The sequence below is a fragment of the Triplophysa dalaica genome, chromosome 7, assembly GCF_015846415.1.
Source record: "Triplophysa dalaica isolate WHDGS20190420 chromosome 7, ASM1584641v1, whole genome shotgun sequence".
Classification (NCBI taxonomy): Eukaryota; Metazoa; Chordata; class Actinopteri; order Cypriniformes; family Nemacheilidae; genus Triplophysa; species Triplophysa dalaica.
The window spans coordinates 22,109,112-22,132,985 of NC_079548.1; the positions used below are offsets into that span (position 1 = coordinate 22,109,112).

At 36.4% G+C, this 23,874-nt stretch overlaps 1 protein-coding gene across 1 annotated transcript; it reads left to right on the forward strand.

Annotated features, from left to right (window-relative positions):
* The first annotated feature begins 7,834 nt into the window (after nucleotides 1-7,834).
* On the forward strand, nucleotides 7,835-22,380 carry zgc:112183 (uncharacterized protein LOC550410 homolog). The gene is made up of 9 exons (XM_056753114.1): nucleotides 7,835-8,280; nucleotides 9,550-9,660; nucleotides 16,863-16,904; nucleotides 17,018-17,084; nucleotides 18,516-18,568; nucleotides 19,101-19,166; nucleotides 19,915-19,971; nucleotides 20,046-20,122; nucleotides 21,330-22,380. The coding sequence occupies exons 1-9, from the start codon at nucleotides 8,167-8,169 to the stop codon at nucleotides 21,436-21,438; spliced, it is 696 nt and encodes a 231-aa protein (XP_056609092.1). The 5' UTR covers nucleotides 7,835-8,166; the 3' UTR covers nucleotides 21,439-22,380.
* Nucleotides 22,381-23,874: the final 1,494 nt, after the last annotated feature.

The window sequence follows — 23,874 nt, forward strand, 5'->3', positions numbered from 1 at the left end:
TTCGAGGCAGAAAAAAGTCTCCCTGTGATTTAACAACAGACACACATTATCATATCATGGTCTAAACCAATCAGAGATAGTGAAGGGCGGACTCCCCTCTGAATGGCCGTGGCCAGATATGACTGTACGTGTTTGTACCAGAGGTCAAAACATACAAGTTATGATCAAAAGTCCAGACACTATGCACATGATAAACAACTTAAAACTTGCTTCACTGCTTATTAGTTGTTGTCCGTAATGTTTGTTAGTTTCATAGTGATAATGGCAGAGCTCTCGTTGCACTATTTTCCTTACTTATGTTTTATTAAAACGGTTTTATATAGTATTTGTATAGATTTCAACACTAGGAAATGTTTTTTTTTATTAAATTGTTATTAAAGTAAGTCTCTTACCACTGTAAAGTGACTTTAACTTGTGAAACTGGAGTCTTGTGCATTTATATTCATCACTGAACACGTTTTTCTCCAAATTCCGTTCCTGAACATCATAGCGCTTCAGTCGACCCCAGATATAACCTTTGTTACATACACAAGATATGAGCAAAATAAAAACTGATTTGGAAAGGCTTGAATATGATATCAAAAACTGTAATATATCAATTTGCACCATGTATTGGGTTTTCCCAGATCTAATCACATATTTAAACATTAAAAGATTAAATATACAAATGAATATAAACAACAACGGCTTTATTGGGCATTTAGCTGTATTAAAATACAACCAGTTCCGAGACGCAAGTACAGCGTGATGATGTCACGAACCTACTAATTACCACCTAACGTCACCTTGCACCATAGTGACAGCTAATAATAGATTATGACAGATTAGGGTTAGGGTAAAAAAATCTAGCTCAACCTCTGGTTTGTAGGTTTGAAAATGCGTGTGCTGCAGTCAGACAGAGAGAGGTGAGTAGTCTAGGGCCGTCAGTTAAACAGACTGGATGTAGCCGCGGATGATGAGAGAAGATGAAAAGAATGATTGACAACTTTTTTGTGAATAATGTCAAGTTAAGGTCTGATCCGTCCGAAATCTATAGTGTATAGTAACATACGCATTTAAGAACCAACACTTTTTCAGTAAGTTACCTTTCCTGTAGATTTGTGCTTCAAATAAAGAACTTTATGTTGACCAGATAATGTTTGTTAATCATTTACAAGTCAATTTTGCCTATATGGACATTTAAAAAAACTGAACTGGTAAAACCAGTTAAATGTTAAATGCGATGCGGTCGAAAATTTGGGTGCACCTAACTTTTGTGCTGGTTAGTAATTTTCCATCATTGTTGACATCGATATCATTTTCCATCATTGTTGACATCTTCATAAGACTAAATCCTTTACTTATGCTTAGCTTTCCCTTAAAATGTGTTGTGATACTTGTAAAAAATAATGCTTTGCACTATCTCGTCGCATCAGCTAGAACAATAATACCAAAGAAATACTCCAATTAAAAGAACTGTTTCAGTTCTATCACTGTCAGAATGAAAAGGAGTGCGGTATACTGTACTCCTACTGAAGGGGAGCTTTTATTGGTTCAGCTGCAGAAATGCATGTGTTACTATGGTAATGGCATTCTCTGCCCCGTCACCTGCCTTGTGTGGTTTCATCCATTGTGCGCTTTCTTCCACCCTTTCTTGCCTGAATGAATGATGAGGGATTTAAGCGATATCAAACATAGATGAGACCGGTATGAAATAGTAATGGTGTTTGAAAGCCTATGAGCCTTGTGTAAATCATTCCTCTGAAGGAAATGAACGCAGGATGTTGTGTCTTCTGCACTTACGAATACACTGTTTTGCTTTTCCGTACATTCGTGTATCTTCTCAAAACCAGATATTCAAGTCACCAACAGCTAATTTTACAAAGCAACCCCCGGACAGGTCACCGAGAAACCTGATGCTTGTAGTCTCTGCAGGTACGAGACAGCTCCTGGATCTCATTAAAACAGACAGAAACATTGTGAGACACTAAACCAGAACACAACCTCACATCTGCCCTACAGGTGATAGATGTGATCCAACTGCTTTTGTGATCGAACTGCTTTTGCAGCCTCTGGCCAGACTCAAGGAGGATGTGATTACCATGGCAACCAGGACTGGATGACGCCCACGTCCTTCTCTCCCTCCCCACGGAGATGTCACGCTGCCCTGTGGGATGCTTAGAAAGGGCCGTAAGTGTGAGACGTAGATAGGAGGCGGTGTGTTTGTAACAGTGGATGTGAAGAGCTGACCGTACTGAAACTTTATAGTCTAGAGGGATTTGGATGGTTGCGAGGGTGTTCGAGATGGTTTGTTCTGTGTGTTTGTACCATGTCCCCATGGTGTTGTTCTGAGAGGTTACCAGGGCAACAAAACGTTTTTTGAACCAAAACGGTGGTGCGATTGAACATCCTGTTGTGATGACGCAAGAGATGAACTATGGCAGCTGAGAAGGCCATTCTTTGGGTTCTTTTTGAAGAATTTTTCAGAGCCTGATGAAATCAGTATAAATACATGTCAAGTACTGCAAAATGCATCTCTTCTAATATCTTCAATTGTTGCGTATACAGAGCTGCAGCAGACACATTTAAATGTTTTTACTTGGACCCATTGTGCGAGCTGTCTCTTTAATACCACGTCGTGGGTTATATGCATGTTACTGCTGATTGGGCTGATGTTCGTGACACTCCCACCAAACAAGAGAAAACATCTCAAACCCTGTTGAACACCGTTGCAAACCGTTTCCAGCATGAACATGCTCCAGTACTAAAGAGTGTTGCTGCACCCCAATACGCATTATATTCATCCTAAATAGTATATGAGAATAGAATTAGTATGTCCCATATCATAGTATGCTGAAATGAGTATGTTTCCGGTGAAAATTCAGAGTGTGTAACCATGTTCACTTAACGGCTGATATTACCCACAACTCACCGCGAGAGGGCGGAGTTTTAGTGACGCTACACTGTGTTAATCAAATTAAATGAAAGATGCTACGCTAAATTAATACATTTAAGCGTGCAGTTACCATACATACAAAATAATAAATACTTTAATGCAGGGAAGAGCTGTATTTTGATGTTCGTGTCATTTAAGATCACAGTGTCGTTTAGGGAACGGCCACTTCCGTTTCGCGTAAGTATGTCCCAAGCTGTCTCAAATGACATACTATACACTGTAGTTGTGTCCCAAATGACATACTACACATGCACTTAAACTATGGTCTATGCCCTCAACCATGTAGTGTATGAATTTTAGAAGGGTAACGTTAGTATCGTCCAAAATGGAATACTAAACCGTTTTATACTAACCGGAAGTATATCGGTTTCCCAGACGAGGACAAATGCCAATATGCGTATGAATAAAAATCAATTAGTGCATAGTACATTTGATGTAGTTTTTATCTGTTTTGCCCAGCAATACTTTAGTCATCATCAGATTGAAGCGTTTTCACTCTTGCAGGAGAGTTTTGGTCGAGCTGCGTCCGATAGCCACGCCACCATACTGAAATGTATATAGTTTTCCATAACAAAATCAGTACATGCTTTAAGGACATATTATAAGTAGGCGAATTGGTACGCAGCATGTGTGTGATTATACGATTAAGCATCTTCCGGTTGCTAAGAATTTATGAGAAGTTAAAACCGTTTTTAAAACGTATTAAAAACGTTTATAAAACGTAAAAAAACGTTTATAAAACGTAAAAAAAACGTTTATAAAACGTAAAAAACGTCTTCAAAACGGTTTTAGTGCTGGTTGCCCTGGCAAACACAATTAGTTACATCCATTTGATTGATCTCTGTGTCAGAGATGTGAGAGTGGATGGAGAGCTGCTTTCTGCCCCCGAAACACTTGAAACAAATAGCGGGTGCCATAGTGACTAATCTGTTTTTACAACTGTGATGGTCTCTGCAGCCTCACAGCTCAATGTGATTTATTCATCACAGTTCAGCTGGACAACCATCATGCTATGAGCATCTTAAGATGCAGCGATGGAGAAATGTGCACTTTATTACGCTCAGTTATTATTTCGGGTTCGTCGCATCGTATTTTCAAACAGAACAAATGGATTTTGAAAGCATCTAGTTATAGAAATGCACATCCTTTTGATATGACGAAAAAAAGGCAAAACAAAAACAAGACACAGTGGCCACAAATTGGTCTTAATATGGTCTTAACCATATCTAAATACACCTATGTTTCATATAGCCTACGTTTATGTGGACTCTGTGGTTGACTTAAAAAATGTTTGCGTTATTTCTCTTTAAAACAAATGCAACTTGGTGCCCCATATTTGAATATTTCTCCACAAACAGCTTTTGGAGTCTAATGTGACTCATATTTTATGATCTCTCTTATATGATCAAACTAGTTGGAGTGGGGAAGATGTCTCTGTTAGGTAAGTTTTGGAAATTCATCTGAGGATCCTTCACTGCTACAGTCGGCATTGGCTTTACGGTGAGTCTCACGGCAGAAGCTCCATCCGGATGTAAACAGATCAATGATGCTCTCTTCTCTTGTCTTAATATAACAGACAGGACCATAAATCTTCCTTTTATTCTGTAGTGCATCATAAGTAATTTTCATTATGACGCTGGCAGACTTTCTCTTTGTCTCTATGTTTTATTGTATTCGCATATCATAAAAAGAAAGTTACTATTAAAAGCTAATGGGTAAGACTGGGCAATAGTTATGTTGGAATTATAATTCCATAATAAATAAAAATATATTTAAACATGTATTATTCATAAATATCTCTAATAGAGAAAAATACATCCGTTTAAATATAAACATCTGCAAGATTTGACATTTCGGTTAACTTTCAGATGTACTGTTTCTTTTATACTATAACTTGTCAGTCATAGGTTTCCATCAGATTGAATTGCTCAAATGAAATTGCTAAATATACTTTATGAAGCATTTATTTTATATTAAAAATACAACAAAAATTCTCACTTAATTAGACGGGTCATATGGTACAAAACCTTTCATATAATTACGTGATTTTACATTTGTTCTTTATTGTATTACATGATCTATCGTCTTTCAGATTTCACTTATGTCTGATTTTGTCACAATTTATCAGTACATGTACATTTTTCTTAAAGGGAGTCTGTCTCTGTCAGATGATCGATTGACTCACAGGAGCATCAGTGGTTGTGCTGTTGGTTGTGTGTATCTGTTGCAGGTCATGTTATCTGCTGTCATAAGTGCCTGCAGATAGCCGATGGGCCTTATAATAATACAATAATGATGATTGTACCACAGGCTCTGATTATAACTACAGTGAGATCTGTCTGGCCTTACGTGGATCATAAGTTTTTGTTGTTTTTTGTGTATGTGTGCGTGTCTTTATAAGAACCAATTTGAGGTTTAGACCAGTGCAGTAAGGACTAGTGTAGTAAAGTGAGGACACTTTAGTTGAGACCCCTGAATGGGCTATTTTAATGGTCAAGACTTGGTTTTAGAGTTTTTTTTATATACATGAAATGCACCCTAGTGAAAAATAAATATACAAAAATGTATTTGAAATACATTTATTTCATGCTTAGTATTCTGCAAATCCATTTACATCTTATGTACTTAATGAAAATACACCTTGATTGTGTTTGTGGTACACTAAATTGGTACACTTAAAGTCTGCTAAATTGGACCAAGTAATTTTGTACTTAATATACTTTAATTGTGCAGAAATAGTGCTGAAGTACAACTAATAATACATTTAAGTGTGCTGTAGGGACACTTTAAGTATCTTGCATTGAAAGAGTGATTTTATTAAAAAATCATAAAATTCCTTTCAAAAGTGACATTAAAACACATTTTTATTTGAACACAGGCTTATTATGAATAAATGTGCATTGTGTATAAAAAGTACTCCAGATAAATGTTAATTATAATTTTACATCAGGTAGTGACGTCAGTAAATCTGTTTTTTTTTACATTTAAAATATACTTAATTTGTACTTGATTCTGAAGTTTTATTTTTTTGGAAAGCTACAAAGTAGTTATTAATAGTGTTTGGTTCCAGGTTTAGAATGAGAATAATTTTGGAGCCAATGTTGGTCGATAGAGGGCGCACTTAACACACTCGAAGTAATTTTGTGTCATTTTCATGTCGTGTACACTCTCTTTATATGGTCATCCTTAGCATAAAACTTTTTAAAAGAGCCCATATCATAGCCTTCTAATAAATAACATTACTGCACTTCTGAAATATGTATTAATCTTCTTCTCTCTCTATTACTTCTAATTTGTATTGAACGGTTCCTGTAGTTTGAGACGAAGGTAAATTGGGGTTAAGCTAGTATAGTTTACTACAAATTTCATAGCAGAAATTAGGTTACTGAAGTAAAATCTCGGTACGTTTGCACGCCCCATCTTTAATGCACACAAGTGATGTGATTCCTGATAATGTATCAGAATAAACAGCTAAACGGAAGAATAAGATGAAGCTGATGACAATGTGGGCTCGACTAACGGGCCATGACCTTAACTGGTCGTTTATGACACGTCCGAATTATAAATAACCGATTTTTCTATTGCACATTGGTTTAAAAGTTATATTCTGTATCGCTACCCATATCAAATATAGTTTTTCAAGCAATAGGCCTATGTCATGAGGTCAGTACTTTTCTCAACGCTGGTCAGTCGTTTGGTTACTAGGAAATTGTTGAACTGTTTTTATGGAGACTGCTTTTGCAGATTTTATGTGCTTTACCGATAATCAAACAAATATTTGATGTTTTTTATTCTTCAGAAAACGCCTCCAAAAGAAAGAGAAAAACATCCTGAGATGTTCATGAGCCGTCGAGTGCCCTCTGGAGAATTACAACTTTATGGCCCAGTTTCACAGACAAGGTTAAGCTTAAAGTCCCCGTGAACCGGAAATTGCGAAAGTTTTTACTTCCGTATTCTGACACATTTCCGAGTGAAAGTAAATTTCAAATGAGAGAAATTAGTGGATATAATCTTAACTACATCGACAAAATAAGAAGTTAGGATGATTTTAGACAGCAAAATACCCCGTCAGGTAGTCTTAGCATTTTAAATAAACACATCAAATAAATTCACAGTGAAAATACCCTGTCAGATTATTCTACCAGCATAAAAGAAACATGTCAGATTAATTTTCAGCACAACACCCAATCATAATTGTACTACAGATATTAAATAATATGTAGAATGATTTAACAACGAAAATACACGGTCATATTCCCGTAGCAGTATAAAATAAACAGGTGGAATGATTTTTGGCGCAAAGAAATGACGTAACAACGGTGTGCGCATGCCTGGTAGGATAATCTGACGGGTAGGATGAAATTTCCTGACACCCGCCAAACCTCTAATTTATGTCATTTGAGATGGATAGTCATTTCAGGTCGGAAGTGCATTTTCAAAAATTTAAAATTAAGATTATGAGGATACACGATTTAAAAAAAGAAAATGAACCCTATTACCTATTTACTATAAACGCTACAGTATTTCACGAAAAAATAGGAATTGTCATTTTTAATTTCACTGGGACTTTAAACCAGGACGATGCCTTCGTTCAATAAGGATATTTAAGTCCCTTTTATACTCATGTCTTAGAGAGAAACATTACTGTTGTGCGTCTTGAGAGAAAACAATGGCACCGACATGTTTTAAGATATGTCAGGTTATTTTCAGTTAAAACAGCTCAAACATTCATTTTAGTTTGGGACCAGCCTTAAACCTTCCCTGTGAAACCGGACAAAGATGTTTAGTGTTTCCCACCTAACTGACACACTCGGCGGCTCATAATTGAATGAACGAAGCTCTGCGCGTGCGGTGCGAACACCTCTGCTGATGGGCGCGTTCAGCGGAATCGCGTCGCGCTCATGAGCGTCATTTGTAGGTCTCCTCCTCTCAATCACAACGTTCGTTCTGATCTGCCACCTGTGGTTTGCCTGACTGCCTGCTGCTTTGTCGCTTCATGTGTTCATGTGAAGCGAAATGTTTCTCCGCGCGACCGGATGATAAGACCATAATTCTCGTCTGAGCGCGTTATTGAGGATGAGGACGCTTTGCGGATAGATGCTCTTGTCTTTTTCTTCATGATCTTCTCCTCTTCCTCCGGCAACATCTGATGAACTTTTAAATGCACTATGTGATTTGTGACACGGTCTTGAGAAGAATATCGAAAGCGAGAGTCGTTATTTATTTCCGCGATGTCCATCAAAAAAGCAACAATTTTCACGGAGAATGGGTTTAAAAACGGGACGTCGAGAAACATGCTGGAGCGATGCGCCTCGGTCAATGAGTATTTCGATATTGCCTTCAAGGTGTGCATTATCTTTTATCGTTGTTGTTATTGATGTGCTTGTTTTCATTGTTGTCTGTGTATTAGTTGGCACTTGTGTCGTGCGCGTGAGAATTCACTTTTGAAGAAATGTAAAGGCACGCAACTCTAACCTTTTCCGTGAAATGCCCACAAAAAGGCTAAAGTAGAGAAATAATCAAACGATTTCTAAGCATGCATGAAATATTGCAGTGGTTCTCAACTGGTTTTAACTCAACAATGTGCCAACGTTGTCATATAAAAGTAAAAAAATGCCATGAAAACATCAAACAGGTGTAAATAAAGTGACATTGAGCTGCATAGACCCAACACCATTAAATGCACGCTGAATAGGTAAATGCTCTATTTGGTAAATAAATATAAACCACAGCGTTGGAAAGAGAACAAACATTTATAGTTATGTCGACAAAACACAAGAGTTTAGCTGGAAAACAGCTCATGCAAGCAAGTTTCTCTTGATAACTGAATGCAGAATCTGTTTCTGTCAGTTGTTGGATTTTACGCTTGGTTGCGTTTTGTTGTTTGCATTAGCTTTGTTTTTCTCCATCAGATCAGTCCTGTGACCCACCAGTTGTTTTGAATGAATGTATTTCCTCATCATGTTGAAAGACTGTGTAGTACTATTTGACTAATATGAAAAGTAGATAGATTTTTCCTCACTAGTGGATAAATATTGACTCAGGGAGGGCTGGAGTAGACATATTGCCGTACTCTGGATTAATACGGTTATATCAAAGCTCTGGGAATCCAGAATGATCCCTTGAGAAACAAATGTTTCAGTCAAATAAGAGAGAAATGAGAGAAGCACACTTGGCTCCTCTGTGCCTTCCTTAGTAAGACGCATGCATAGAGATGAACAGTGCTTCACAAAATAAAAAGAATTGGGCAACAGCACATCCGCTACATTTGTCAAAGACTGTTATGCAACACTAAACACAACTGAGGAAATCTGGACATGTTACACAATTCGAGTTTTCTTCCATTTACAGTTTCGCCCTTAAGCAACTGGTTGTCTTAAAAGTCAACATAAAATCAAAACTGACTACTTTTTACCATTCCAATTCTTGGTGAAATTCGTGATAGAAGTCCCATCCTTAATGTGGAATGTTTTCATTAAGGAAACATCTTTGCATAATCTTAATAGGCAGGAAATGCTCTTTCATGTTGACTTTGACATTGTGTTGACGAAGTGTTATAGATTAAACAAAAACCAGGATGTGCATACTAAAATGTTTCTCTGACCTTGACGTAGGTGATGCTGCTGGGAGACTCTGCGGTGGGGAAGACCTGCGTCCTGGTGCGGTTTAAAGATGGGGCCTTTCTGGGAGGCAACTTCATTGCAACAGTGGGGATAGACTTTAGGGTGAGCAAGCGCTTTGATAAAGCCAATACATTCATATTCAACTACTCACCTTAGTTTAGATCAAGAGCAATAAATAATCCTTCCTGACATTTATGAGTTCAATAAATTCATATTATGCTTTCATGTTATCCTATATGAGACTGAAAATGTCAGCACCAACAGTCATTTTAAAGTAAATCAAATGACTGCAGTGGCTAATAAATAGTTTTGGATATAAAACTATTTGTATGTGAGGATTTTTGTTGTTGAGATTTCGCAAAATCAAAACCGGAATGAGCACATCCAAGTAAATATATAGTCAAATAAAGGTGATTAACATGTCACCATATCTGAAATGATCCCTCAGATGTGCTTGGTTGCAGTATCTCTAAAAAATAAGCTCTTACAGACTGTTGTTTATGCTCAATTTTAAGAAAGTCATTAATTTCGGATTATTTTGGGAGGACAATTTCTTCAAAAAAGCATTTGGCAGATGCTTTTATCCTAAGAGCCAACAAGAAGCTAAAAGCTTTGCGCACAAAGCTACGTTTATTATAGGGCTCCACAATATTGAAGAAAATGTGATCAATTCTGAGATAATGTAATTAGTGCTGTCAATTGATGAAAAAAATTGTACATAACATTAATGTTTTTAAATATACTTTTATATTCTAATAATTCCACATTTTATTTTAAATTAATTTAGAAACAACCGATTTCTTGAACAGCATCATTTAATGAACGAAAGCCAACATTCTGATATTAGGACTGGAACCGATGTCTCTATAAAATGTATTATTTGTTTATTTTAACATTATTTATAGCAATTCGACTGTATATTTAAGAGCTCTCATGTCAAACCGGTAGGAAAGATACAGAAATTGAATGAAGTTTTCAAACACTTTACAGTATTTATTGCTAAATTCTAAATTAAATACAGAATTAAAGCTACAAAACTTCTTTGATGAACACTAGTGACAGGAGTCACAGCAGCAGGTTTAAGAACGCAGCTCCTTTAAGAGCTTCTGCTCTACGCAGATCTGACGCCTCACACATTTTTACAACTCTTTGCATTTATTTAAGATTTTATTTTACACTTTGAAGTCTGTGCTTCGAAAAATCTTGTGTGTTTTTGTAACTGGCGTTACGTTTTGCGCTGAAGTTTTAAAAGCCTTAATGTGAATAAGAGTGTGATTATATAATGTAAAGCTACGTAAAGGACGACCAAATAAATGAATGCTGCGTTATTTGCATAAAATATTTTTAACGCGTTAATCTGAAAAAAGTAATTGCATGCATCAACACGTTAACGTGAAATACTGCAAGCGTGTGATGGAAAAGTAACACCTCTTACCATATTTGCAACATCAGGTTTCAGAGCAATTGTACTGACAGGTACACCACCTTACTTGTGTTTACAATTGGGTGGTCTTAGTCAAATCATACCACCAACTGATGTAGATTTGTGGGGGTGTGGTTACACAAGGCATTTCAGGAAGGACTGGGTGACCATTCGCTTTTAGATAGAATGCATCTTTTGTTCCCACACTTTCATTTTTTCTATTTTACGTGTCTAATACATGCATTGGCAACTTACAACACACCAAAGACACAGGGAAACACGTATTCACGCCATATGACTCCTTTAAAACATATTTGATACACTACAAAACAGACAATAACAAAACATCCTCAAGTCCACCTAGATATTTCTTATTATTTGGCCATGTTTTTCCAGTATGTCAATCTCTGAAATAATTCTAAAAACCGTTCTTGTGAGTGGGATGGGACCATATAGTTGAATACAATTGGGGGGCATTGGACTCAAAAATATTGAGAACCCTGTAGAAAAAAATAAAGAGAATTATTTTTATTTCAGTTTACATAACAATAAGCATTCTGAAGGATTCCAATATTAATAACGAGCAGCTGGAGTTTATTTCGAACAAGGTCACCGAACATTTCAGTCTGATTTGAACAGTTATTCAGAGCCAACTGTTGTGTAAATCTTTCATGATGTAGTTTAACCTTGTTGAAGGATGCGACAGTGGAAGACTGAAAGACATTGACAGCAAGCACACGTCTGTAAGTACGTGCTGTTGCTCATTTCCATGTTAAGAGGCCATTTACATAGACTCCTTCAAGGCCCAGCAGCAAACAATATTTTTTTACTTGTGAGCGTCAAAAACAGACATCCTAAAACCTCGCTAATATTAACTTGACTTACATTAATAGACCCCAGAGGGAACAAATGTAAAATTTTAAATAATTTTATAACATAGGGAAAATATTATGAGGTTTCACTACATTCTTTGTTTCATTACAGTGTGACTGAGTGAATCTGTTTGGTTTTCTGAAGTGGTGTTGGTGTGGTCCAGCAGTCTCTCTGACAGATGACTGTGAAGTCTTTGTGCCACTTCAAATGTCTGATGTAACCAAGCGATCTGATGCTCATTCACGTTTCAGTCTGGTGTAAAGGAGCCAGTCTTTGCTGTTTTTGAGGCTTTGATTATGTTTTTTGGGTGTATAACAATTGACGTTCATGTTTCTAATAAAAAAAACACACTTTATATTTCACATATTTCAAGTCTATTGTTCACCGCTGTCCCTCTTTAAACAAAACGACTGGATTTCTTCCGTTCTACTTTATAAAGTCCCTCCTTCCATAACGCTCTGATTGGTAAAGCTGACCAGGTCCGTGGTGGTTGGTTCCCTGCTAAGAATTATCACATAGAGGACTGTGACCTTACATGAACTATACACACTGACTCATAATTATACTTACATTCGCATACATATAAATATCACGGTCTGCTCGCCATTGATATCTAGTACACTGAACCAGTGTTTTTATTATGCAGTATATTTTGTATGTGTGAGTTAAATGTGTATTAGCATTAGCCGCTAACCGCCATGTTAACTGGTGTATGTATCATATAGCATTATTTTTATTCATTCATTCATTCATCCGGTGAATAACCACAAAACACTCTTGTTCATTAAAATGTTTATTTAAATCCTAGGAATTCTCTTATCCTAGGAAGGCCCCGCCCATTTTGGGGCGTATTCCTTTGGGCGGAGGTTATTAAAAGTACTCGGAATAGTGACATCATGTACCCGGGAAGTATAGGGCTGTAGTCTGATTCCAGCCGTTCTCTGTAGTCCTTGAAAATTGGATTCTGAAAAAGACATTATTTCGCTTGGCACTGAACTTGAGCTTTATCATTTTGCAGGTATTATTTATGCTCTAACAGCAATATTACACACTTACTAAAGGTTGAAAAATGCGATCCCGGGGAACGGGGCCTTAAATGATAAACACGTCGCCCCGTGGCACACTGAGTCTCGAGCTGCAGCTGCTACCTCTGGTTAGCAAATGAAAGAAAACTTGTTTTGTTGAATTTGCATTTACAGTATGAGAGGAATGAAATCTCTTGATGAGCAGTTTTGCTTTAAAGTTTCACAGAAGATGCTTTCATTCTTTAATTCATATTGCATGCATGTAAACTTTATCAGTTTATTGGAATTGAACCCATAACTTTAATAGCTACAGGAAAGCCTAAAAAATAGGTTTGCGTTATTCATCTTTGCAAATAGTTTTACATTTTCCACTTAAAGTAATGCAGGAGACGGCCATCAGTTGGTGTAACAGGTGCATGTCTGAACCAACCTTATTTCTTGGGAATTCATAACTGTTTAATAAGGTGGCTAATTCGTATGGAAAAAATGTATAAACAGAACAAATCAAAACAAAATTGAAATTTAGATCAAAAGCAACAAAGCCAATAATAAAGGAATTAATATGAACTAGCAAGAATTCCTTTAATGTCCCTTATTTATTCAAAAACATTTTGTTACTAAAAATTTTAAAAGTAAAGAGAACAAAAGCAGTACTAAAGGAACTTATACTTATTAGACACCTCAAAAATATTTACAAATTGCTTTGTTTACATTTACATTTATTTAGCAGATACTTTTTTTCCCAATGTAACTTCAGGAAATTTTAATTGTGGTACTGTGAAGTTTGTCAGAGCTACTCCACAAATAGATTTTTTGGCGTTTGTGATGAGCCGTAGATTTTTATTTAAAAGAACTTGAAAACTATCAGTTATGAAATCTTTGCATGTGGTGTGAAGGTTTCCAACCCATTTCCAACTTTCAAATATCGAAGGTGTCTTCAGCGACTTAAAGACCCCCTTAAACCCTCGCATGCTATGATCGGCTGCCAACGATGTCTTAAATTAGTTTGAAATGAAGCATCTTATCTTCAGCACTTCAGGCAAACAGCAAAGCGTTACGCCGCTGGTATTTTTTGAATGGCACAGTGGCAGCACTATAGGCTGAATCTATTTCTGGCTCTTCCTTGTAGCACTTGCTCAGCATGAGGATATGTGGGAGGCAGAGCAGAGCCGAGCAGGTCTGATGCCAGAGAAATGGAAAGCTATTACAACTAATTGATGGCTATGGAGGATTTCTGCTGGATGAACAGAGCCCTTTTAAAGATGTGTGTTCTTCACAAATGACTGATTTAATGGGAAATCACCGTCCAAGGGTTTTCCTGATTGAGTAACTTTAAGATGTATATAGTGTCGAGAGATAACATATTTCTGTAGGCTAAAGCCACGGTCAAGCTAGATTTTTCGTTCCATTGAGTTCTATTCATGCGAATGCATCATACCAAAAACGCTAATCTAACCTGCTAATTCACATCACTTGAATGCGTGAGACAAATAGAAGATCACAACATCACAATGTGACTGCTGGGGCCAATGTTACAGCAGCCAACTTCCTTGATTAGTATGCCGGAATGGGAGTGTAGTTCCTAATCATATCGGCTTAGAAAATCGCAACTTTTCATTTTCCGCCCGTCCTTCCACACGATATAAGTACAGAAGAGTCAAGTTTTAAATGGGAAAATATCAACTATTTGGTTGTTTTTGAACGCGATGCTACTGGTCTACTTGGATTCAGTGATCTATGCTAAGTTATGCTAAAAGTGTTATCGCCAGACTCCGAGATCGGCAGATCAAAATGAGCATATTTCCAAAAAAAGTGGAGCGTTCCGTTAACAGAAATAATTTTAGTATTGGTATAAAAGAACAACCTTGATGAGGTTGATAAATATAGTGTTTTGTCATACAACATAACATAAATGGAAGTGCTAAATTGCTAATTTGCTTCAGAGTTTTTTTCAACAAAAAGACATCATCATCAGGGCTGACATTTAAGGAAATTCTTTATTTCTATATAGATTTGACAGTGGGTTTGTATATTTGAACTTGGTCAACCTACTTTATACATATAAACCCTCTTAAAAATCAGTTCGAGAATGGTTTTGACCTTAAGAAGAAGTGGCTCATAAGAGTTGGATGATTACAGATTGGACTATGACGGCATGTTGGCTTTTGCGTCCAACAAACGAAGACATTGAAATGAAAAGATTGTGTTATCCATTTTCCATTCATTATTTGACAGAACCAAGGAGTTCTCTCTCATCACATGAATCACAAGATCTCAAGTCATTCAGTGACTGCAGATTGACAGTTTTTCTGTAATGTCATCCATCAGCGTTGGCAGAAAAACAACGACGTTTAACAAAGCAGACTGCCATAAACTTGAATCAATTCTGGAAAACAATTCCCAGTCTCAATCATCTGTGTGTTTTTGTTGGTGGAATTCATTATCTTTCCTCCAGCTAGGGACAACAGTGTGTGTTTGTCAGTTTTGCCCTTAGAGAGAAACAATAAGAAATCTGAGTGTGCTTAAAAGCAGTTCTGTCAAAGAAAAGAAATGGAGGTTTTCTTTGGAAGCCAGAGTGATAAAACTGAACAGAAGCACAATGAGGAAAAGACGGTGTGCTTATTGAAGCGGTTAATGTTTTTATCTGTGCTCAGATTTCAGTTTTTTCACAGTGGAACTTCCTGGAGGTGTATAAAGCAGGTAATGCGGCCGACTGCCATTAGTCAATTGTCAACCAGAAGAATAGTTTGACAAACATCCTGCAGACGTTACACATCCCATATAGGATTAGTTTACTCACAAATGGAAATTCATTCAATTGAAATCATTTACTTACCATGTTTGAATTCCTTCAGAATCTCGGGAGTTATCTTTTCCTTACAATGCGTGTGGCGTTGAGCTCCTCAAATAGACCAATATCACAATGAAAGTATTAAAAAAAATCTTCAACCTATACAGTATTAATGGTGAACACCAGGCACTTTCAGACCGGATAAGCTCAGGAACAAAGTCCCGAAACAAGTAAATAGGGCTGTCGTTTGTGAACTAGGTTTTTCCTCTGGCTTTTACTTCGATTGCATTCACACTGGTAAAAGGAACTATTTAGTGACATAAACATAATTTAAGCATGTCCGTCGAACAACGACAAACAACAGAAATTCGATCACATTTTAGTGCTATATAGTGTGTACTACAGTATTTTCTACAGTCGCACAATTTACTATAGTTAATAATAGAGAATACAGCTGTGTTGTAATTATTGTATTCTTTATACTACAGTATATAATGATTTACTACAGTTTACTATAGAAAAACTATAGTATGCTACAGTACAGTAGGTCATGTGGGATGATAGTGGAGATAAAGGATTTACAGACAACTGGAAGGTAAGAAAGCAATTGACCCCTTTTAACCATCTTGAAAACTGTATAGTTGGGATATAAGAATGGATTTGAACCATGACACACAAATGAAATGTGCTGTTATTTTCTAACTTGTACTCGATCAGGTCTGTCATGTGTGGCTGTATGGGAATGTCCGTGGAAGGATGCTGGTGATAATTACTCATCATACGAGATTTCACATCATTTGTGCGATTGACGTTTTCTTTCATAACTGCGCTGCCATTCGCCGTATGAAATCGTCTAAGTCGTCTCGTCTTCTCTCAGTGCAGAAGGTGGATTTTAAAACATTTTGTTCACAAAGGAAGTAACGGTTGACGTCAACAGGAAATTAAGCCGAGAGCTGCTCTGTTATTTCATCTTCACTATATAATTAAGTCTAAGCTGAGAGGCTGACGCAAACTCAAATAGCACATTTAGAGATCTCACTTTAGTAGTAGATAAATTGTTTGGTTATTTTGTTTCCTTTTATAACAAACACTTAAGCGCTGTTTGTGTTGGTCATGAACATGTGGTGAAGATTAATGGTGTACTGTGGTTTCAGTGTGTGTAATGGCTGCTGTTTCTTCATGTTGTCTGTAGAATAAAGTGGTCACTGTGGATAACACGAAGGTCAAACTCCAAGTACGTAAGCACGTTTTAGAGAACATGTCTTGCAATTTAATATCTGTTTTGTGCCAATCCTTACGAAAGTTTGACAAGACATGCATCACTATCACTCTGACTTATATTTGCAGATGTGGGACACGGCGGGTCAGGAGAGATTCCGCAGTGTTACTCATGCATACTACAGAGACGCTCAGGGTAAATATATTGACACAGACATATCAGTATTTGTCGGTTTTGACATGCAGTACTGATACAAATACAGTCTTGATATTTTTTTCTGTGAACTGCCTTATCAAACCAGTGTTTGTTGAGCAAACGGTAACCAAGTTGACATTGTTATCGAAAGAACTGAAGCATAGTTAAAGGGGTCATATGACACGGCTAAAACAAATATTATGGTTTGTTTTAGATGTAATGTTAATACACGATTTAAGGTTGAAAAATGCTGTATTTTCCACATACCATGCATGTTTGTATCTCCTCTTTGCTCCGCCTCTCTGAAACACACAGATTTCTTAACAAAGCTCATGGCTCTAAAAAGCGAGGTGTGCTCTGATTGGACAGTTAACCAGTGTGTAGTGATTGGTCAAATACTGCAAGCGCGTGACAGAAATGTAACGCCTCTTACCATATTTGGAACATCAGGTTCCAAATCAATTGTACCGACAGGTACACCACCTTACTTGTGTTTACATTTGTGCGGTTTTATGCTGCATCCCACCAGACGGGAATGAAGCGTTAAGCGAAAGTGATTTACATGTTGAGTTAATGCAAAGAAAAATATGAACTTTCACGATTATTCCAATCAGGAGCTTGCTCTTGTAGTGAGGTTATAATGACTTGGCGAGCGGAGGCAATAATCCGAAAAAACAATGGAGGAAAAAATCATTGTTGCTGTACGTGGATACCCAGAGCTGTACGATACATGTTCTTACTTTAATTGAAAAAGTAATAAAAAGGATTTTGCTTGGAAGAAAGTGAGTGAGGACGATCTGGTAAGTCTCAACAAAATCCACGTCAGCCATTTCGCAACGAGACTGGAGCAGCCTGGCAGGAGCCCCTCCGATGATGCAAATTCATGTCTGTTGTGGAGTGAATTTCACGCGCGAATGAAGTAAACTCAAAATGGTCAAGCGTCCAACTACGCACGAATAGGGTGATTTACCGTGTCTGGTGCGAATGTTCAGTTAGTCAAATCATACCACGAACTGATGAAAATTTGTGGGGGTGTGGTTACACGAGTCGTTACAGGCAGGTCTGGGTGAGCATTCACTTTTAGTTATAATGCATCTTTCATTTTTTTTTATTTTACGTGACTAATACATGCATGGGCAACTTATAACACACCAAAGACACAGAAAAACACGTTACCGAATTTGGTATGTGTATCAAATGTTATAAACAGCAAGAAACACTGTATGATGACAGTATGCATGAGTGTATAATGAGCACATGGGAAGTTGACAAACGCACATGTGTCCTATTGTGTGACTGTTAATATGTCATTTAATATTGTTAATATTTATATTTCGAATATAATATAAAATAACATTTTATATTATAGTTTGTGTGTTATAACTGTAAAGTCTGAGTCATGATTTGAACCTGCTGTTATTTCCATCACAGCTCTGCTGCTGCTGTATGACATCACAAGAAAGTCCTCTTTTGACAACATCAGAGTAAGACACAATCTATTTCAGAGCTAACGTTTCATTATTACACGGCAACTCGGTTCTCATTGGTCAGTCATGCAAAACAGCGTCTGATGTTTCTCATTAACTGCTGAAGTTATATCAGACCACTCTTCCGGGTTATATTACCAGTGCTCTAAACGTTTTATGGAATAAAATAATTATAAAAATATTTTCATCTCAAATCACAATTTTGTGATAAGCATTAAGTTACATCAATATTTATGTCGCAGATAGTCATAAAATAACCTCAACTTATTGGCTGAATTGTAATGTAAAAAGTATAATGTATTTTAATTTTGATGTTAAAAGTTCCTAATATGGTTTCCAAACCTAATAATGTGAATTTAATGTATGCAGCTAGTCATTTATAATGGAATGTATATAATGAGAAATACTGCACTCCTGCATAGGGAGGACCAACATCTGATGTTAGCTAGTCACAGTGTACTGTAAGAGTGTGTCTTTCCATTCCACTGAAGTGTGTGTGAGTATTTTTTACTTGTGTGTCGCTATGCAGGCCTGGCTGACTGAAATCTATGAGTATGCACAGAAGGATGTGGTCATCATGTTGCTTGGCAACAAGGTAAGTGGGACTTCCTGAAAGGAGAGAAAAGAAATGCATGGACAGCCCCCCTTTCGAGTTACAAATAATGTATAAATGCATGCGCGTGCAAACACACTCACACAAGTAATGCATTTTAGGAAGATAATCATAATCGTACACCTTTGGTTTTCTTTTTCCAGCTGTCTATGTGCAGTTATGCTATGTCTGGGTTTTGCACTGGATAACATAGTGCCACCTACTGGAAAGATTAAACCCATAAAGCACGCAAATACAGCATGCACAAATTAAAGGGATAGTTCATCCAAAAATGAAAATTCTGTCATCATTCACTCACCTTCGAATTGTTCCAAATTTGTATAAATGTAATTGTTCTGATGAACACAGAAAGATATTTGGAAGAATACAATTGATTCTCATTGTAGGAGAAAAATACTTTATCATTTTGTTTGTTCTGTTGAACACAAAAGAAGACATTCGGATGAATGTAGGACAGCAAACAGTTCTGGGGCACTTTTGACAAACATTGTATTTTTCCTACTATGGTAGTCAATGGGGCGCAAAATCTGTCTGGTTATGCGCATTTTTCCGAATAACTTTCTCTTTGTTCATCAGAACAACATTAATACAGAACATTAATACAGATTTGGAACAATTGGAAGGTGAGTAAAGGATGACAGAATTTTCATTTTTGTGCGGTATCCTTTTAATTGGATTGTCTAGGTTTTGTAGCAGGTGTGAATGTGGTTTATATTTTGTATTTCAACAGTCAGACATGGCTGCTGAGAGGGTCATCACACACGAGGAAGGGCAGAAGTTGGCTAAGGTATATACTCAATACTATTTTCCATCAGTGCATGTCATAGCATTTACCTACACTGATCTTATTTTTGTCTGAAGCAATATGGAGTTCCTTTCATGGAGACGAGTGCCAAGACTGGTGTCAATGTGGAACTAGCTTTCCAAGCCATAGCAAGGTAAGAAACTTTAGTATTACTGTATTACTACAGGTAAGTAGTGTTGTAGTCAAGATCACCTCAACCAAACTTCATTTGAAAGATTTACATTACTCTAACCCTAAAACACATTTAGCAGATAAATCTTGGATTTTGATTTATATCCACTCACATGTATCACACTTTAAAAGATCATACTGTTTCTGTAGTTTTGCCGCAGTTTTGCCAGTAACTTACTGTAGATTTAATTACTTTCCTATTAGTAGTATTTCCAATTTTAAACTTTACCTGAGTGAAAACACTTTGACTTTTGAGATTCAAAATGAGAAAGAAGAGACTGGTCTCATCAATGGCATTGCACTGCAAAAAATGACATTCTTTCTGATCATTTTTGTCTTGGTTTCTAGTTAAAATGTTTAGATCTTTATAGAAAGATATTTAGTCTTGTTTAATGAAAGAAAAGAAATGAACTATGTAAGTTTATGTTTAAAACAATTTTTTAAATTAAAGTCCCAGTGAAATAAAAATCACAGTGCCTATTTCTTCATGAAACATTGCAGCGTTTCTTGTAAATTATTATAAAAGCGATTATCAATGTGGGTCATTCTCTTATTAAAAATCGAATCTGAAAATGCACTTCTGTCCTATAGTGACTATCCATTTTAGATGATGTATGTTAGACAGCTTGGGCGGATCATCTATTAACTCCTCCCCTTAAACTGTCAGTCTGCTGCCAGTTCCATTTCAAAATGCAACGGCTGTTTTCATACATCCAATCAAATAGCAGAGAAAGATGAAAGCCACGCCCACTATTTTTATATTTATGGTTCATAATTTATCATATAGTCAAAACAAGGGCTTTTCACACTGCACTTAACCCCGGGTTATCTTCATTCTAAACGTTTCTAAACAGGTATTCGGTTATTTAAAGGGACCACGCACTATTTTTATTCAGTCATTTTGACGCTGCAGTATTTATCCAATCATGACAGTTGATAGCACAAATAAGAATGTTTACCGAGAGTTAACTGATGTTCAGTGTGAAACATCAGGTTATAAATACCCAGGGTTATCTCTAACCCCTGGTCAATTATAAGCAATGATAAACATATAACCCATCATTCTGTTAACCTGGGGTTACCTAACTATTTCAAGAGTGAAAATAGAGTGTAGGCTCATTCGTTTTCTAGTTGCGATCATAAATACATGTGCGATTTTATCCACACAGAGAACTAAAGCAAAGAGGTGCCCAGCAGCCCCACGAACCCAAGTTCAAGATCCACGATTACATCGAGTCACAGAAGCAGAAGTCCAGCTGCTGCAGCGGCCTCATGTGACGTCCTTCAGCATCTTCACATTGGTATCCGCAGAGGGATATTTGTATAGAACGATGTGTGTGAATTTGCATTGTTTCGGTGTATCCACTCCCCTAAATCCCTGTTTGCTTTTAAGGAATATACAGCCAAATACTTCTGAAGGTACATGACGGTGATAAGAGTTTATGGAGGCGATGTGTATTTATCCAGGTGTCTGTTTGTGTAATGTGATGAACAGGCTTCTCTGATGATTTTGGTCTCTTATCTGCATAAAGTATAAATGTTATTACTAAATCAGTTATATGCCACGCAAATGTGCTCTTTCTGGGCAGTGAACTTGTGTCTGTAGAGTGTTTTTTAGAGTGTCGAAATGTTCGCGTATGGTTAAATGTATGTTTACAATCAGTATATATTGACTTGAAAACAATCATAGCACAGCCCGACCAACTCAGGCCTGAATTTAACTCTATATTGGTTTGTTTTGGGCTTTGCATATGTACGAGCATGTTACAGAGTCATACTTCATGCCATCATGAAGTACATGAATCTGCTACATACATGAAAACATAAATGTAAAATAATGTTTTGATTGTGTTGATTCATCCAAATGCTTTACGTTCGACATAACAAAGTGCCATGGGGAGATCCATTGTCATGACATAATACAGCTTTTTGTAATAGAGAGCATTTTGGTTTCAATTTTTCAACATTAAAAGCCACAGGGTGGCAGTATTACACACTGCGAATTACAAATAAAAAATGAGCTTTACAATTTAATTGTTGCCTTACTTTTCAGATCTATATTTGCCCTGTAGTTGTAAGCGGAGTAAATAACTTTCAGTGGACATGAGGTTAAATGAGTTGGAATTGTATTTGAATGATGAAATGCCATCTGTACTTTACTCCTTGTACGTTATTTCCATAAAAAAATTTACTGAATGAATAAATGTAAATGTGATTTGATCTTGGTGGGATTTCGCCCTTTAAACTGCTATTGATTGTGTTTGTTTTGTGACATCATGACACCTATGACTTATAATGCACCTTATATTTGTTTGTATATATGCAGAATAAGTGTATAAACTATTTCATTGACTTTTAAGCATCAGGTATAAATGGTTAATAATAAAACACTTAACTCATAACAAATGTTAAGTGTTCACAAATAAAAATGTATAAAAGCAACATACAAAGTAAAACTTTGTTGTAGTTTTGCAGCATTTTTGCCAGTAACTTGCCTTAGATTTCATTATTTTCCTATTAGTACTGTTTTCAATTTGAGTTAATCTTTACTTTAACCAAAATTAAAATACTTTGTCTTTTGAGATTCAAAATGGCCTAGAAGGAAGTGGTCGAAAGACTGGCATTAGAAAAGCAACAATGCAAAAAATTCTTCCTGAGCATTTTGTCGTGTTTTTTAGTTTAAAGAAAAGTTAAATTGTGATACATTTACAAAACAAAGAAAAGTCTTGTTTTGTGAAAGAAAATATAAGAACTAGGTAAGTTTATGTTTAAAACAAAATTGTAAATTAAATCCAAGTTACTGGCAAAACTACAGCAAAGTTTTACAGTGTAGATTATATAGACATTAAAACATTGTTTGGGCAAAAAGAAACCGTAAATAATCAAATGAAGCTCATAAATTTCAACATATAAAACGAAAGAACAACCCTAAAATACTGTCTCAAAATTTAACCATGGACCCTGTGTGATTATGCTATCTATGTTTACTTGTTTACCCATGAGATGTTATAAAATAATAATATTTGGATTTAGTTTGGAAGACAGAATTCACAAATATATATACAGCAGCAGAAAAAATTAGGAGTCCACAAAATATTTTTTCCCCCTATATTTAGTATTTATAGTTACATGTGTATATAAAGTTATTTGTAGAAAGTTGAAACGGGTCAACTTAACAAAAAAGATGCAATAGCAGATCTTGAACACTGCAAAGAAAAGTTCATATTCATGTTTAAATAACACAAGGCAAATGTTTTACATGTAGGCCTATTTTAGGATCAGTTCAAAAATGAATATAAGATTTTCATGTGTTTTTGAAACAGACACTGGACTGAAATTTGAATATACACTGATCAAAATTATAAACGCAACACTTTTGCCCCCATTTTTCATGAGCTGAACTCAAAGATCTAAGACCATTTCTATGTACACAAAAGGCATATTTCTCTTAAATATTGTTCACAAATCTGTGTTCGTGAGTACTTCTCCTTTGCTGAGACAATCCATCCACCTCACAGGTGTGGCGTATAAGATGCTGATTAGACAGCATGATTATTGCACAGGTGTGCCTGAGGCTGGCCCTAATAAAAGGCCACTCTAAAATGTGCAGTTTTACTGTATTGGGGGTCAGAGAACCAGTCAGTATCTGGTGTGAACACCATTTGGCTCACGCAGTGCAACACATCTTCACATAGGGTTGTTAATTGTGTAATG

Bases quoted from the DNA above. Each gene is read 5' to 3' on its own strand.
- zgc:112183 (XM_056753114.1), top strand. From the start codon at position 8,167: ATGTCCATCAAAAAAGCAACAATTTTCACGGAGAATGGGTTTAAAAAC. The intron at 9,661-16,862 runs GTGAGCAAGCGC...TGTTGTCTGTAG, and splicing joins CAGTGGGGATAGACTTTAGG to AATAAAGTGGTCACTGTGGA. The intron at 16,905-17,017 runs GTACGTAAGCAC...TTATATTTGCAG, and splicing joins ACACGAAGGTCAAACTCCAA to ATGTGGGACACGGCGGGTCA.